The sequence below is a fragment of the Lates calcarifer genome, unplaced genomic scaffold (genome assembly GCF_001640805.2).
Source record: "Lates calcarifer isolate ASB-BC8 unplaced genomic scaffold, TLL_Latcal_v3 _unitig_1520_quiver_1755, whole genome shotgun sequence".
Taxonomy (NCBI): domain Eukaryota; kingdom Metazoa; phylum Chordata; class Actinopteri; family Centropomidae; genus Lates; species Lates calcarifer.
The window spans coordinates 17,271-30,947 of NW_026115580.1; the positions used below are offsets into that span (position 1 = coordinate 17,271).

At 39.9% G+C, this 13,677-nt stretch overlaps 2 protein-coding genes across 3 annotated transcripts; both read left to right on the top strand.

The window, feature by feature from the left end:
* Positions 1-91: 91 nt before the first annotated feature.
* Positions 92-3,556, top strand: LOC108889319 (low affinity immunoglobulin gamma Fc region receptor II-a). The gene is made up of 5 exons (XM_018685711.2): positions 92-163; positions 972-1,238; positions 1,362-1,625; positions 2,612-2,761; positions 3,128-3,556. The coding sequence occupies exons 1-5, from the start codon at positions 133-135 to the stop codon at positions 3,172-3,174; spliced, it is 759 nt and encodes a 252-aa protein (XP_018541227.1). The 5' UTR covers positions 92-132; the 3' UTR covers positions 3,175-3,556.
* Positions 3,557-4,519: 963 nt separating this feature from the next.
* On the top strand, positions 4,520-9,077 carry LOC108889322 (butyrophilin subfamily 2 member A2). Of its 2 annotated transcripts, none has more exons than XM_018685718.2 (6): positions 4,520-5,168; positions 5,985-6,362; positions 6,775-6,837; positions 6,921-7,033; positions 7,754-7,951; positions 8,029-9,077. In XM_018685718.2, exons 1-5 carry the CDS (start codon positions 5,075-5,077, stop codon positions 7,907-7,909), a joined length of 804 nt encoding a protein of 267 aa, XP_018541234.1. In that variant the 5' UTR covers positions 4,520-5,074; the 3' UTR covers positions 7,910-7,951; positions 8,029-9,077. The 2 variants fall into 2 exon arrangements, 1 of the variants encoding a protein (XP_018541234.1); XR_001961962.2 differs by lacking the exon at positions 8,029-9,077 and adding an exon at positions 7,227-7,405 and having other exon boundaries at positions 4,524-5,168; positions 7,754-7,900.
* The last annotated feature ends 4,600 nt before the right edge of the window (positions 9,078-13,677 follow it).

A 13,677-nucleotide genomic window follows, 5' to 3' on the forward strand; every position in this document is an offset into this window, starting at 1 on the left:
TCTCGCCTTTTTATGCAGTGAATGCAGAACCATAAAAGAAATGTGAGACTAGCTGTTACGTTCTAACCACATCCTTCATCCTTGGTCACACCAGTTTCTGGTGACATTTGATTTAGAGGAAGACAGTGCAGAATGGCGATCGCATCAGTCTGTCTAATGCTCGGTGAGTAATTTAATCTTTATTTTATATTTTGCTCTTTCTTTCTCCCCACTCATCTACCAACCACTTCAGTACTTAATTTTCATTAACTGAAGCTTTTCTTAAAATCATACCTTTACTAAGAAGTCACCTTAGAGCAGTCTAACATCTGGAGTCACTGAGGAACAAAGGTAAAGTAGCACAGTGTTCTGATCACATGGTATCTGTTTGTGAAAATGTTTCAGCAACCTAGAAGGTGTGTGCATCTCATTTTATTTCATAATAGTGACATATTCTGACAAAATCAACTAAAAATCAGATTAGTTGAATCAGAAGCAGCTGAACTTGCTGCTGTGTATTTGGCTATATTGTCTTTTTAAAGCAACATTAAGTAAATATTTTACCTTCAGAATCATTTTGATTGTTCACTGACTCCTATTAGATTCTAACACTTCCAAAGGTGTTTTGGAAGAGCTCTGTTTTGAGAACACTTATATGCAGCATATTTAACAGCTTGGTGAATGTGCTGCACAGCAAAAACCACAACCTAAATTAGGCTGACGAGAGTGTAGAGGTGCAGAGTTGGTGGTGCGTCTCTGTGGGTTCCGACTTTTTTTTACATGACACACAATCACTTAAACCTTTGTTGTTTTTTAAGTTTGTCATATCATCTTAACAGGTGTTGACCTGTCATTTTTTTTATTCATAATTTAGTTAATTTAGTTTTCTGGCCAGAGGATCAATTACTGCAAGTTTAACCTGCATTTTACATTATATGCAACAAGATAGAAAAATTCACTCGTAATCATTTCCTGTTTGACCCCCCCTGCAGCCACACTGAGTGTCACTCCCAACAGATATCTGTTCTTTTCATATGACAAAATCTCTCTGAGATGTGAGACACCAGCAAACTCCAGCAGCAGCTGGACAGTGGTGAGAAACACCACCAAGAGGACCAATCAGCCCTGTCAGTATGGCTGGGCAATTCCCGGTGACTCCTCCTGCACCATTGAGGACACCTACCCATCAGATACCGGAGTGTACTGGTGTGAATCCAAGCAGGGAGAGTGCAGCAACACCATCAACATCGAAGTGACCGGTAGTTCTGAATATGCATGGATCTTATTTGTGTTGATTTTATGGAGGGTTTATAACCTGCTGGATTTAGAAACTCTGACGGATAAAAAATTGGAGGATAAACATTTTCTCCTCTTTATTTCAGATGGTGTCGTGATCATTGAGAGTCCTGCACTTCCTGTGATGGAGGGAGATAAAGTGACACTTCGCTGTTCCTACAAGGAAGAAGACCATCCAAAATCTACATCAGACTTCTCTGCTCACTTCTACAGGAATTATTCTTTCATCAGCACTGAGGCTGCAGGAACAATGATCCTATCACCAGTGTCCAAGTCTGCACATGAAGGTTTCTACCACTGTGTACACCCCACAAAGGGAATGTCACCGCGGAGCTGGTTGGCAGTGAGAGGTGAGATAATGCTCTGTGTTGTATGTAGTTAGTTGTGTGGGACTGAGATCATAGCTTCCATCGAGGACACTGAGACCATGTCTTTGGTATTTTTTCTGGAAATCTGGGGTCTGTAAATTGAAAATACTTTGATCATCCACAATATTAAATGTTCTGCTGTGAAACCCTTGTTCCTTCATTCATCTGGATGTTACTTGCACCACCCACCTAAACATTGTTGTAGACCAACCACATCCTTATAGCAACAGCAAAAAACTGAAATATCTTGAGGAACAAGGCAAAGAGCCCAATGTATTGACCTGACCTTCAAAACTCCCCACATCCTAGTCCCAGCTCTGACCTGTCACAGCTTAGACATGAGGCCTGTGGGGGAGTCTGGGGCGTGTCTGGCACTGAGACATTAGCAGCAGATCCTTTGGGTCCTGTGTGGTTGCATGGTGGGGCCCCATGGATCTGACTTGTTCTGAATTATCCCACAGATACTGGGTCAGATTGGGATGAGGGGAGTTTGGAGACCAGGTCAACACCTTAGCCTCTTTGTGTTTTCTGGGAAGGCTTTGTGGTAAGGTTTAAGCACTGGGGGAGGCTCTTGCTGTTAGAGACTTGGTGGATTGTTACCCTACCTTGACATCATGTGAGTTGTTAGGGTCAAATGGGGGATGACTCGCCTGGGTAAGAATCTCGTGTGAACCGAGTTGTAGGCGGCTGATACGATCCACCAACCGGTCACATCTGGGCTCATGTGACGCTAACAACTCACATAACGACAGGGTGGATTATCGACTTTCAGGACCAGCTCCAAGAGTTTGAATACCCCAAACTCCCTAACCACTTTTTATAAGTGAGGAAGCCTTTCGGATGATTGCCTTCAACTTTAGCACTTAAGACTACCATGACCTGGACAACGTACACAGAGAGGGATTTTTTTCTTTTTTCTACTTTATATTTGAATCAAACCTGACTGAAAACTGTTGTTTTCTCCTCAGCCACAGACAAAGTTCAGCCCATAAGTGTTTCTACCACCACCTCTCCTCCTGTCATGACTGTGCCCAGGGTGGTGTGTACCACCCTGGTGCTTTTCCTCTACACTGTCATCATGATAGTGTGTATCTACATGTACCGAAAGTGGGCCCGAGGTAAGAGCACCTCTGAGAATGCTAATATTAGTAGACTATATTCATCTCAGTATTGATAATGTAATGGGAGAAGGATCTCTACCAAATATCAAAACTGCTCAAAACTTTAAGTAGATTTCACAAATATTCTCTCTTGTTGTGTGTTGCGTTGCTAAATGATCTAAAAATACAACCTGGCTGGTGTTATATGAAGTGCAGGAATCAGTATGCTGCATAATGTTGGTTTGATGATGCAGGACTGAGGATACATCAGGACAGCAAGGAGAGGAGTTCTTATATTTTGTCTAATGCTGCTTATTTTGAATAAAATTCCTGTAGAAAAACATGGTTATTAACTTGAATTATTGCTTCACTTCAAACTTGCAGCTCGAGCTGATGCTAAAAAGAGAGCTTCTGATTGTCTCGTAGAGTGAGGGAAGGAAGGAAGGAAGAAGAAGCACAAGCTAAGCTGAATAGACGACCAGTTATATGCTGAGCAATATTACTGCAAATAACTCAATATTCTTATTTTTATTAATCCTGTTTTTGTATTATTCATCATATCATAGCTAGCATAATGTTTGCATTAAAATGACATCGACATGTTTCATTTAAAAATCTGCATGAACTGAACAGTGTTGTTAAACATCCTGGTTCCTGCATCTGATGAGTTTTATGATTGTGATGATATCAAACTGCCAATAACCTTGATGATGTTTACATTATATTTGTATTATTTTATCCTACCAGTGTTTCTCTGTGCTGTACTTGCTGATTTTCAAACTAAGGAATAAATAATACACCTCTGCATTCTCAGGGTTTTTTTGTTTAGTTTTTCTTGGTCCCCTTGTATTAGCTATGTGTGAGTTTGTGTGTTAGTACTATTGTGGGAGTGTGTCTTTCATATACTGTCTAACTCCCTGTGGAAATTGATGTAGATATTTATCTGATGTATCTCTAAGTAGCTCTATTCAAAATGAAAACCTCACAGACCTAAAGGTGCGTTTGTTTTAGCTTTAGCATCCCAGACATAGTTCTGTAGGAGGGGACAAACCTTCATCTGGATTATAACAGACAGTGGAGACATCCACCAGCAGTTTTCAGATACAATCTGTTCATTAAAGTCAGAATTTTGTGTCACAAAATGTTTATCGAGGCTGTGACAGATGTTTTAAATAATATATAATAATGTTTAAAACTGTGTGTGATATGATATTTGGAGCAGTTTACCACCTGAGTTACATTCACTATGTAAAACTTCACACCTCATGTTTTACGTCCAGTGTCGACATTTAGTGTTGAGGCAGGAAAGACTGTGATCTCTGAACATGAACTGATTATTAATATCTCTTTGTGTTTCTAATGTTACGCAGGTTTCTGTTTGTCCCAAGTGTTTTTGTCTCTTCGACGTCTCTGAATCGAGTGCTCAGTCAGAGCCTAACTTCATCCAGAAAGTTCACTCTGACTCAGCATCTTCAACACAAATGAAATACCAAGACTTGGCCACTAGATGTCAGTGGAAACATTTGATCAGGAGCACTTTCTCTGAAGAAGATCATCTCAATTCTAAATGTCTTCTCTGGTTTTTGTTATTTTGTTTTCTCTCTTATTTGTCCTTTATCTGCATTAGACCCTAACTTCCAAAAAGAAATAATAGACTGAGTTTGAAGATGAAATATCATGATTTGAGTGAGTCATAAATATTTTTGTGAGTCATCCCGGGGCAGTTACTCATCACACTATGACTGAATCTGTGGAAGTGCTGAGGTACCGCCCACCCGTTTTCCACAACAATGTAGTCTAAACCTCGGTCACTTCTGTATGAATGAAAAATCGTCGACAACTGGAAATCGCGGAAATGGGTCACGTGTGTCCACCTTTTACTGTTTACTTGTTTGTACTGTGTACTTGTGTGCGTTGCCATACAACGTCTTGAGATGAAACAAAACGGTGCCGACTCAGAGAGAAAATTGTAAACAACATTCCCATGACGAATGTGGGGTAAGTCACGTGATCATCGTCATTATTTATTTGATATGAAATACAACTTATGAAAAACTCACTTTTAGCGTTCATCGCTGTCTTAAAACTCGTTTACCCTAAACACGTGTATTCAGTGTAAATCCACAGCTCATGTAGAATAACATTTATAGAAAATATGGCGCACAAAATGGACAAAAATGTTGGATTACGATTTTCGAGTGAAGTAACTGTTGTGATTCCATGGCAACACGGGGGAGACGTCATCACGCAGGAACCTATGACGCGTGAAAAGTTTTAAATAGTTTGAGAGCGGAGGGAGGGCTCGGACTATGCTCGGACAGGAGTTAGGCTATGGAACGAGGAGTAGACCGGGAGTTCATTCACACTTGTTCCCTCTGGACCTTTATCCTCACCTTGGTTCCAATCTTCTCGTCACTCGTTGAGGGTAAACAAATTATTTATTATTATTATTATTATTGTTGTTGTTGTTGTTGTTGTTGTTGTTATCTCGTTAATTTTACTGTTTCCCTTACTTTATGTTGTCACTTTAGTTCAATATTATATTTGTCAAATGCTATTCAGGCAGTGTTACCAGATATTTTTTTAGCCTTTATTTGTTTCCATTTTGTAAAATCAAGTAAGCCAGAGTAGCTATCATCAGTCCCTGTTTGCTGTGTGCCAATGGATTTCCTGACTACCATCAGTGAATAACTAGGATACTGAAGCAAACTTAAAAACGTGATGATTCTCAGGTTAATTCTGGAGTCATGAGTGAGAAGCGTCTTTTACCGGTCATTTCTAAGTTGGTTTATGGACGTTTATTTGCAAGTGACATGGGAGATACTGGAAGTGAACATCACACAGAATCTAAGAATATGTGTAAACCATAATGAGCACAGACAGGTAGCCAGTTTACTGCTGTTTCTGTTGGACAAAATGTTTTTACTGCGTATGTTTTAGGAAAAACTAGCTGGAGAATATCTGCCAGTAAAGTCATGTAGTTTATTCTAAGCCATATTATTCCTTCTGGTTTTCACTGATACTGTCATGCTTTGATCAGATATTAAACTGTATTCTTTGTGATATTAGAAAGTATTAGATTAAAGTTGGACACCCTGCTGTTACAGTTACTAAATGGATTGACTCACAACAGAAATGTAAACCAGCTCATCACTGTGAGGTTTTTAGTTAAACTAAGACCATCTGTGGTGACCAATGGATAAAATAATAACATTACTAAAGTCAATTTTCCATTCCCCAGGTCAGCCTCAGGTGATTGGGTCATCTCAGCCAATCATCGCTGCCCCAGGTGATGATGTCATCCTGCCATGCCACCTGGAGCCTGCAGTCGATGCTCGGGGGTTAACGGTGGAGTGGTCGAGGCCTGATCTGAAACCTGACCCCTCAGATCGGTGGAGCTGGGTCAGGTATGTGCACCTGTACCGGGACAGGCGAGACGACTTGGACATGAAGATCCCATCATACATCAGGAGGACGACGCTGTTCACAGACGACATGAAACATGGAAACATTTCACTCAAAGTCATGAACATAACATCTGAGGATGAAGGAAGATTCAAGTGTTTCATCCCAAATTTAAAGAGCACGGTGAAGTTTTCCTTTGTTCAACTTGTTGTTGGTGAGTAAATTAGTTTGGATGTTTATGGTCTGCTTAAGATTAGTTTTTGTTGTTGTGTTGAAATAAGAAAATGTCCAACCAGTCCAGCTGCAGTTAATTAACATGTGAATTCTTGAGTTTTGCCCAAAAACATGTTTTGTGCCGTCTCAGACCTTGTCCTTTGACCACCAAAATCTAATCAGGTCTTCTTTGACTCCAAGTGAATGTTTGTGCCAGATGCAGTGAAATTCCCTCTGGATATTCCTGGTATATCCTGTTCACAAAAACTTGAGGTCACTGTGACCTTGACCCTTGACCTTTGACCACCAAAATTTAAACAGTCATTTTGTGAGCAACTCATGTCACTGTTGTCTGACTAATATTGTTTCTTTCAAATGTTTTGTTAACCGTCAGAAATCTTGTGTTTGTCTAGATCCAAACTTATTTACGACAGAGATGCCGCTGGATCCCAGAAATGTCAGGACTCCAGGTCCAGGTGAGAAACTGTCCAGGTCCAACTGTTTGAAGACAAGAAAGACGTAGAATAAAGACCTGTCGTCTGTTGTTCTTCCACATCAGACAGTCAGACCAGACTCGGCATTTGGATCCTGGGCGTGGTCGGCTGCATCATGCCCTGCCTGGCTGTTACAGTCGGAGGATATTTTATCATACGACGGCGTCAAAAACAAGTTGTAAGTATATTGTAATTTTTTTAGGATATAGCCGACTAACCTTCCAGTTATTTTCAAATTTACTAATCTTTTATACTTTGACTCCAGCGATTTAAACCTCCAGAAAATGATCAGAATTAAAATTATTACCAAGTTTATGCATCAGGTGCTTTAACTATCCTTTTAAATAAAACACACCACATTGTATATCCAGAACACCTTGCCAGCACCAACACTGGGACAGTGACCGTGTGACAGACTTAAAAGTTACAGCTGCGCTAGCAGGATGTGGAAAAAGTCCAGTGTCTGGAATAAAAAGTCGAGTGGCAGATATGACAAAGAAAACGGGCAAATCACAGATCGACAAAGAGTTTGGCAAATCACACGAGAACTGTAAGTAACACTGTAACAGCTGAGCTGTCGTACAACTTTCTTATACCTCGTGCCGGGAGGCCTTATGTTTTCAGGTTGTCCGTCCGTCTGTCCTGAATGCGATGCGTCTGTATCAAGTTTGGTGCAAACGTTCACTTGGTGGTCAAAGGTCAAAGGTCACTGTGAGAGCACAAAACACATTAACTACAACTACAAAGTCTGTAAAAGACAATGAAAAGACACAGTCATGACAGCTGTATGTTCACCCAGTTGTTAAATATGAAGCAAAAGAGACTTAAAACATTGAATGAGGTCAAATTGATTCCAAAGAGAAAAGGAAGGTTCACCATGTGTTCACTGTTTATCCAGGGTGAGGAGTTTACCTCCAGCCAAGGTGTCTCGTTCGAGGGAACTTTGACGGTTGAAGATGGCGGCATTGTTCATCTACCTCCCCTGGACCTCTTTGAGGATTCAAACCAGCAACACCACCAGTCACAGGTTGACTCACAAGACCAGCAGGAGTGAGATCTTTATAGTGGATACACTAACGACCATATGTAAATCTTGGTAAGACAAAGACAAGTGTGACATGAATTTGAACTTTTATCCAAGCTGACGACTGTTCATACAACTACTCATAACAGGACATAACCAAGCGCCATCCGAAGAACAAAACATTTACTACTGCCAACAAAGAAGAAATGAGTCGGACAGTTTCAACTTCAGGCTTTTCAAGAAACCGTGCCAGGCATGTGTCAACTACAGTCTGATCTCAGAAACACTCCCTGCACACTGACAAAAGAGGTGTTTTAATAAATGATTCATTTTGCATCCTCTACCCACCTTTACTTCTGAGTTGGCAGACTAGTTTCTTACAACAGAAGTATATGAGTCATTAGAAAGGTTAACTGCACACAAAGGCTGTAAAAACAGACATATCAGCTATTCTTGTAAATAATAACGGCCTTTTTGAAACAGAGGTTTTTCTGATTTTAATTTAATTTGTGAACAGTCACAGTGTTGCAGTGTGACCCCTCCTCAGTCAGACCAGTTTACAGGTCTTCCTCAAGAGTGATGTTTATTCATGTGTAAACGGGAGCCAGAAATGTATATAAATAAGTTCACTGTGGCCAAGAAACCTCATGTTGCCTTCAAAGCTCAGAAAACACCAGCACCTACCTCTGACTTCAGCTGAGTTTAACTGAAAATGCCAGTAACCAAACAGTACAGCTGCTCGCCTTCATAAACCTGCAGCTGACCTGTTTATCATCTGTATTTTACTGCTCTAGTGCAAATCTCATGTTCTATTGGTGATTAATTTATTTGTATTTTTGTACATAACTGTTAACATTGTAAAATATATTCTGTTCTGTTTGGAGGAAGGGTTGGCTGTGGGTGGTGAGAATGGGAGAGTTATTGTGTGCCTCTTGTTAAAGTCATATATTTTCACAGTTTTGCACTGAAACCATGTGAACTCTATGTATCCAGGACATGAAGGGCGTGAACTGTGATGTTAATGACCTCTGTAAGTGAGTGAAGTGATAACTTACATTAATGACATTCAGCTGTGATCAGTCTGCACTGATAATGAACTGTTACGGGCAGGTCTACTAAAGGGAAGGAGCTAAGAACTAAGCTGTGCATATTTTCTGTCACTGTAAAGGAATGAAATAAAATAAAAGTGCAACAATCACCTGTATCTCTCTGTACTGAATCTTTATCAAGGCGTTGGACATCGTTGCTTACAATTTTCAGTGGGCGACTGAAACTTCGTTACTAAAACCTTTGGTTTTTACAACCCCCTGAAGTCCTTTAACGCATCGCCTTATGCGCATGCGCCGCGACTATGAGACTGACGTCAGACGCCGAAAAGCGCGCACCATATCGAATTCTACAAACAGTGTCGGTGGTGTCATGGCGGGGCGACATTTAAAACTCCGGGGGGGTCAACAACGACACTGCTCTTGTCTGAAAAGTTGCTGAACTTTAAAAGACACCGGGACGACCGCGTCCAACAACAGGAGGAGCTCGGGACCTTATTCAGGAAGGTAAGAGACGTCTCTAAGTTAGCCGTGAGTTAGCCAGAGTAACATGTTTAATTTTACTGCGCTGCTCAGACCTCTGCAGCAAACAATGTCTTTTTTTTTAATTTTTTTTATCAAGTTTCCAAAAGGTCTATATTCCCACAGCTTAAACTGCTGGAAACAGCAGCAACAAGTTGACGTTCCTTCCAACATCCCTACCAACCAATGTCCCTTCATGTCCTGTGAATAGACCGTGGAGTTGTCTGTTCAATCATCCATAACTCTGCACACACACAAATCCTTTGTGTTGTTAAAAATAAGATTCGGAAACACTTCCCACACAAATAGTTTTCTTCTTTTAGTGATGAGTAATACCTCATCATATGAACCAGACACACTCAGCCTGTAAATTAGTTCATAGTATCATCAGAAGATGAGTGTCCATGTTCAAATGTTCAGTTTCTGTTTCATTTCCCCTCCTCCTCTTTCTAACCCTGGTTTCTGTCAGTTATTCCTCAGTTTATCCTCTATGTTTTGCTGCTGTAGAAAAGAATTATTATGAGACCGATATGTGTCATCAGTGGAAGTAAAACTCACTTTCTGTTTGATAAACTTGCTCAACAAGTGGCTTAACCTCAGACTTGCAACAAAATGACTTTCACCCTGAATAAACTCTGTTATATAAATGTATCACTGTCTCCTGCCACCATGTGGTAAGTTTGTTCTAAAACATTTTCACTAAAGACACCCAGTCAGGACGGAACAGAAGAAACCACTGCTAAAGAGTCTTTTCAAGCTGTTTTAAGCCAATTCAGCAGTTAGAGTTTTAACTAACAAACAGACACCTGATATGTAGTGAAAGACAATATATGAGGTGGATTTCCTGCTGGATAGAGGATTTTAATTTTGTATCTGTTGTTTCACTGATTGTGGCTTTCACACGCATGTTTTTGATTTGGAGGTTGTTCAGCTCCTCCAGCCAGAGTCTGCTGGGTCTCACAGAATAAATCAAAGTGAAATTCATCAGTCTGCAGTCTTTTCCTGTAAATATTTAAGCAGTGAACTCACTGTAAGAATGTCTCATTGGAGGAGTGTTTAATCATAAGAAAGTTATTTTAATTCATAAGTCCTATCTGGTTTATGATGCTCTTTCTTTCTTCTTTATCCTTTATCTGCATCAGAGCCACTAGATGGCACCAGTTATCTGTTTCAAAGTCCTCAGAGCAGTGAAGCCAGAAACCATGTGATGAAATTTCCCTGTCTCAGATATTGGTCAAAACTTGTCTATATCATTTCTGTTCAACTCCAAGGTTTTAATATTTTCCATCCTTCCTTGTCAGAAAGTTTCATAGCCTTAAAAAACTTTGGGACAAAGACATGCTTGTGCATGAATATCATGAAAAATATTCTTTCTAGCCTCATTGAACTTTGTAAGCTGGAAGACAAACATGTTCTTACTTTGACAGAACCATGAGACTCTGTACTGCTGCCTATTGATTTTACCTAAGGCTCTGTATTTAGAAGAGTTCCTAAACAAGTGACATACAAAGTATCATATTATTCCTGATCCCTAGTAATACAGTCCCACTCATGCATGCCAGAATGACTATGGGTCCACCCATTATCTATACCACTTATTATATTAAGGGTTGTGGGCCCTGGTGTTCAACCACAGAAACTTCTTGCTCTGAGGTGACCGCACCAACCACTGAACCACCATGACTATAGTTTAGTTGAATTATTACTTAGAGGGGGCAATCCCAGTCAGATATCACTAACAATCTGAACTGTTCTTCCTCATGTAAACAGATCAGCCAATTGTTATGCGACCTTCTTTGCTAGGGAAGTAGCCTCCTGTATAAAGGGGCATTACCTCTACTCAAAAACCAGTAGCAGGAAGAGAAAAAAGATTCACAAAGGTTCTTCAGTTTCCTGGTAATGATGCCAGGACAGTCCCAAGATGCTGATGAGGGGAATACAACATAATTATTGACCGTTATTTCCTCTGTTCTCTTAAGAAGACAGCTCAGCTGCTCAGCAAGACTCTGGGAAATTCACCTGTTTCCTCCTTTTATTAGTTTGGAAATATGACTGATTTACGAGAGAAAAACACATCATCAGTTCATCTTGACCGTTTGACATCTATGATGCACAGAACAACACTTAAATGATGATCTTTCATTTTGAAGCAGGTCTTATCCTGTGTTTTTCTGCTTGGTATGGAGCTGTCCAGAGGTTTATTATGATGTTAAGTTATGGTCAGTGTGTATCTAAATTAAGCCTGTGTCATTTTCTATTCTTCTATTTATTAATAGCATTATTAGCAGCTTCTCTGACTGTCACTGCCTGGATGTACAGTATAAAAATAGTATGGAAAGTTAATACCAGGATGGAAGGAGCTGTAACCTGACAAACAAGAAGTGGATTAAATGTGGAGTATGGAAAGTGGAATGTGGAGTTACCTGTTTATCAGATATAACTAGTCCAACTTTCCATGAGTCAATCATTTGAGTTCAGAAACACTTGGAGAATTTTTTACGTTCATTGATGATCAGTGCCTGAGAGTCATCGAGTGATGGGAACCTGACAGATAAAAACTCAGTGAGAATGTAACGTCATTCAAACCTGTGACCTTCACTTCACTATGTGTCAGCGTATAGTGGTTAACGCTGTCGCCTCAGAGCGAGTGGAGTTTTCATGTTCGCCCTGTGGCTGCCTGGGTTCTCTCTGGTTACTCCAAGTTAATTAGTGACTGTAATTTCCCACAGTGAGTGTGAGAATGAATGTATGTTTGAACACAGTGGAGCATTTAGAGGCTTTAAAACAGATGTTTGTCTCAGAAGTTGATGGATATTAAACAAAAGCTGAGAACAGAGTGAATATTGGTCTTTCATTTCATCATCAGGTGGATACAAACACAAACCTGACGTGTCAGGTGCTTTTGATTTGCTCTCTCAACTAGCCCACTCAAGAGTTTCAGTTTTTACCACAAACAAACCATGAAACTGTACATTTATTTAGTTTTGATCAGTGGGTCAGTCCCTGGTCAGGGACCATCCAGGATTCTTGTTTAAATTTCACTTCTGTTTAATTTTTCCCTTTGATTTCCCTTGAGATCTGTGGTTCTCCATCAGTGAGTGTTTTATTCTTGGTTGGTTTGCTGCTGTCATGTTGACTGAGCCTCCTAAATATAATCATGTTTATTCATGAGTTGTCTACATTAAGAGAATATTTAGTGATGACACATCTGAGAATTTGGGAAGTGAAAACATGTCTGTGCAGAAACTGTGTCTGTGTATTTGTAAAAAATAACACCAAGCCTGAGCGATTTAATTTCCATTTGCTGATCCTGCACAAGCTCAAATAACATGCATCAAGTTTCAGTCATGTGACTAGTTTCATGTTTTATTTTTGTCCATGTAAAATCAGGCTCATAAAAAAACAAATATTAAGAAATATACAGAATACAGTGACAGAGGTCTGTGAGGAGGAAACAGCTGAAAACAGACACTAAACTCTGTCACAATAAATAAGAATATAAGACCTTTTCTCTCGCTGATGAAGTGGATCAGGTTTAGTCTTAAATTCAGATGAGTCTCACATTATTTTCAGACAGCTGATCAATCAGGCACAAAACTGCCACAGAGACACAAAATGACTCCTATCAGACAAAAAACAAAAGTGCCTGCATACCCACAAGACAACAACATGGAGTCACACAATGACTAAAGAGGGACATGAAAACACCGGCAAAAGCACCATGAGAGACACTAAAGACTTCTAGAACTAAAGAACTTCAAAAACACAAGCAGCTACAAAAAGAGAGAGTTTTGTGCTAATGTGAAAAACGGAGACGAGTAAATGCTCAGGTGACATCATCATTTGTTCTCTTTTCTATAAAAACATATTTCCTCTGTTTAATCCATGAGGTTCAGATCTTTACACTCCAGCACTGGTGCTGTTGTTTCCTGTCAGGTACTCTGGTTTGAGTGTTGTGTAGACGGTGTGAGCAGCTTCCACATCTGTGAAGGACGGACACATACAAAATATACACATGCAAGAAATGACCAAAACATTACCATAAATAGATGAAATCTGAGCATAAAGAGACACAAAACAACCACAGAGAGACTGAAAACCACCACAAAGAACACAACCTTTAGTATGAGGGTCTTTTTCCTGTCTGCCCAGGGTCCCATTTTCTCTTTATCCATCTATTTATCCATGTAAGTCAGTATAAAGGTCTGTACTGTAACTCTAATCTATTTA

What these genes read in the sequence shown, in the direction of transcription:
- LOC108889319 (XM_018685711.2), top strand. Translation starts at nt 133, where the DNA reads ATGGCGATCGCATCAGTCTGTCTAATGCTCG. An exon ending in ATCAGTCTGTCTAATGCTCG is followed by an intron (nt 164 to 971) that starts GTGAGTAATTTA and finishes CCCCCCCTGCAG; the next exon opens with CCACACTGAGTGTCACTCCC. An exon ending in CATCAACATCGAAGTGACCG is followed by an intron (nt 1,239 to 1,361) that starts GTAGTTCTGAAT and finishes TCTTTATTTCAG; the next exon opens with ATGGTGTCGTGATCATTGAG.
- LOC108889322 (XM_018685718.2), top strand. Translation starts at nt 5,075, where the DNA reads ATGGAACGAGGAGTAGACCGGGAGTTCATTCACACTTGTTCCCTCTGG. An exon ending in TGTCAGGACTCCAGGTCCAG is followed by an intron (nt 6,838 to 6,920) that starts GTGAGAAACTGT and finishes CTTCCACATCAG; the next exon opens with ACAGTCAGACCAGACTCGGC. An exon ending in GACGGCGTCAAAAACAAGTT is followed by an intron (nt 7,034 to 7,753) that starts GTAAGTATATTG and finishes CTGTTTATCCAG; the next exon opens with GGTGAGGAGTTTACCTCCAG.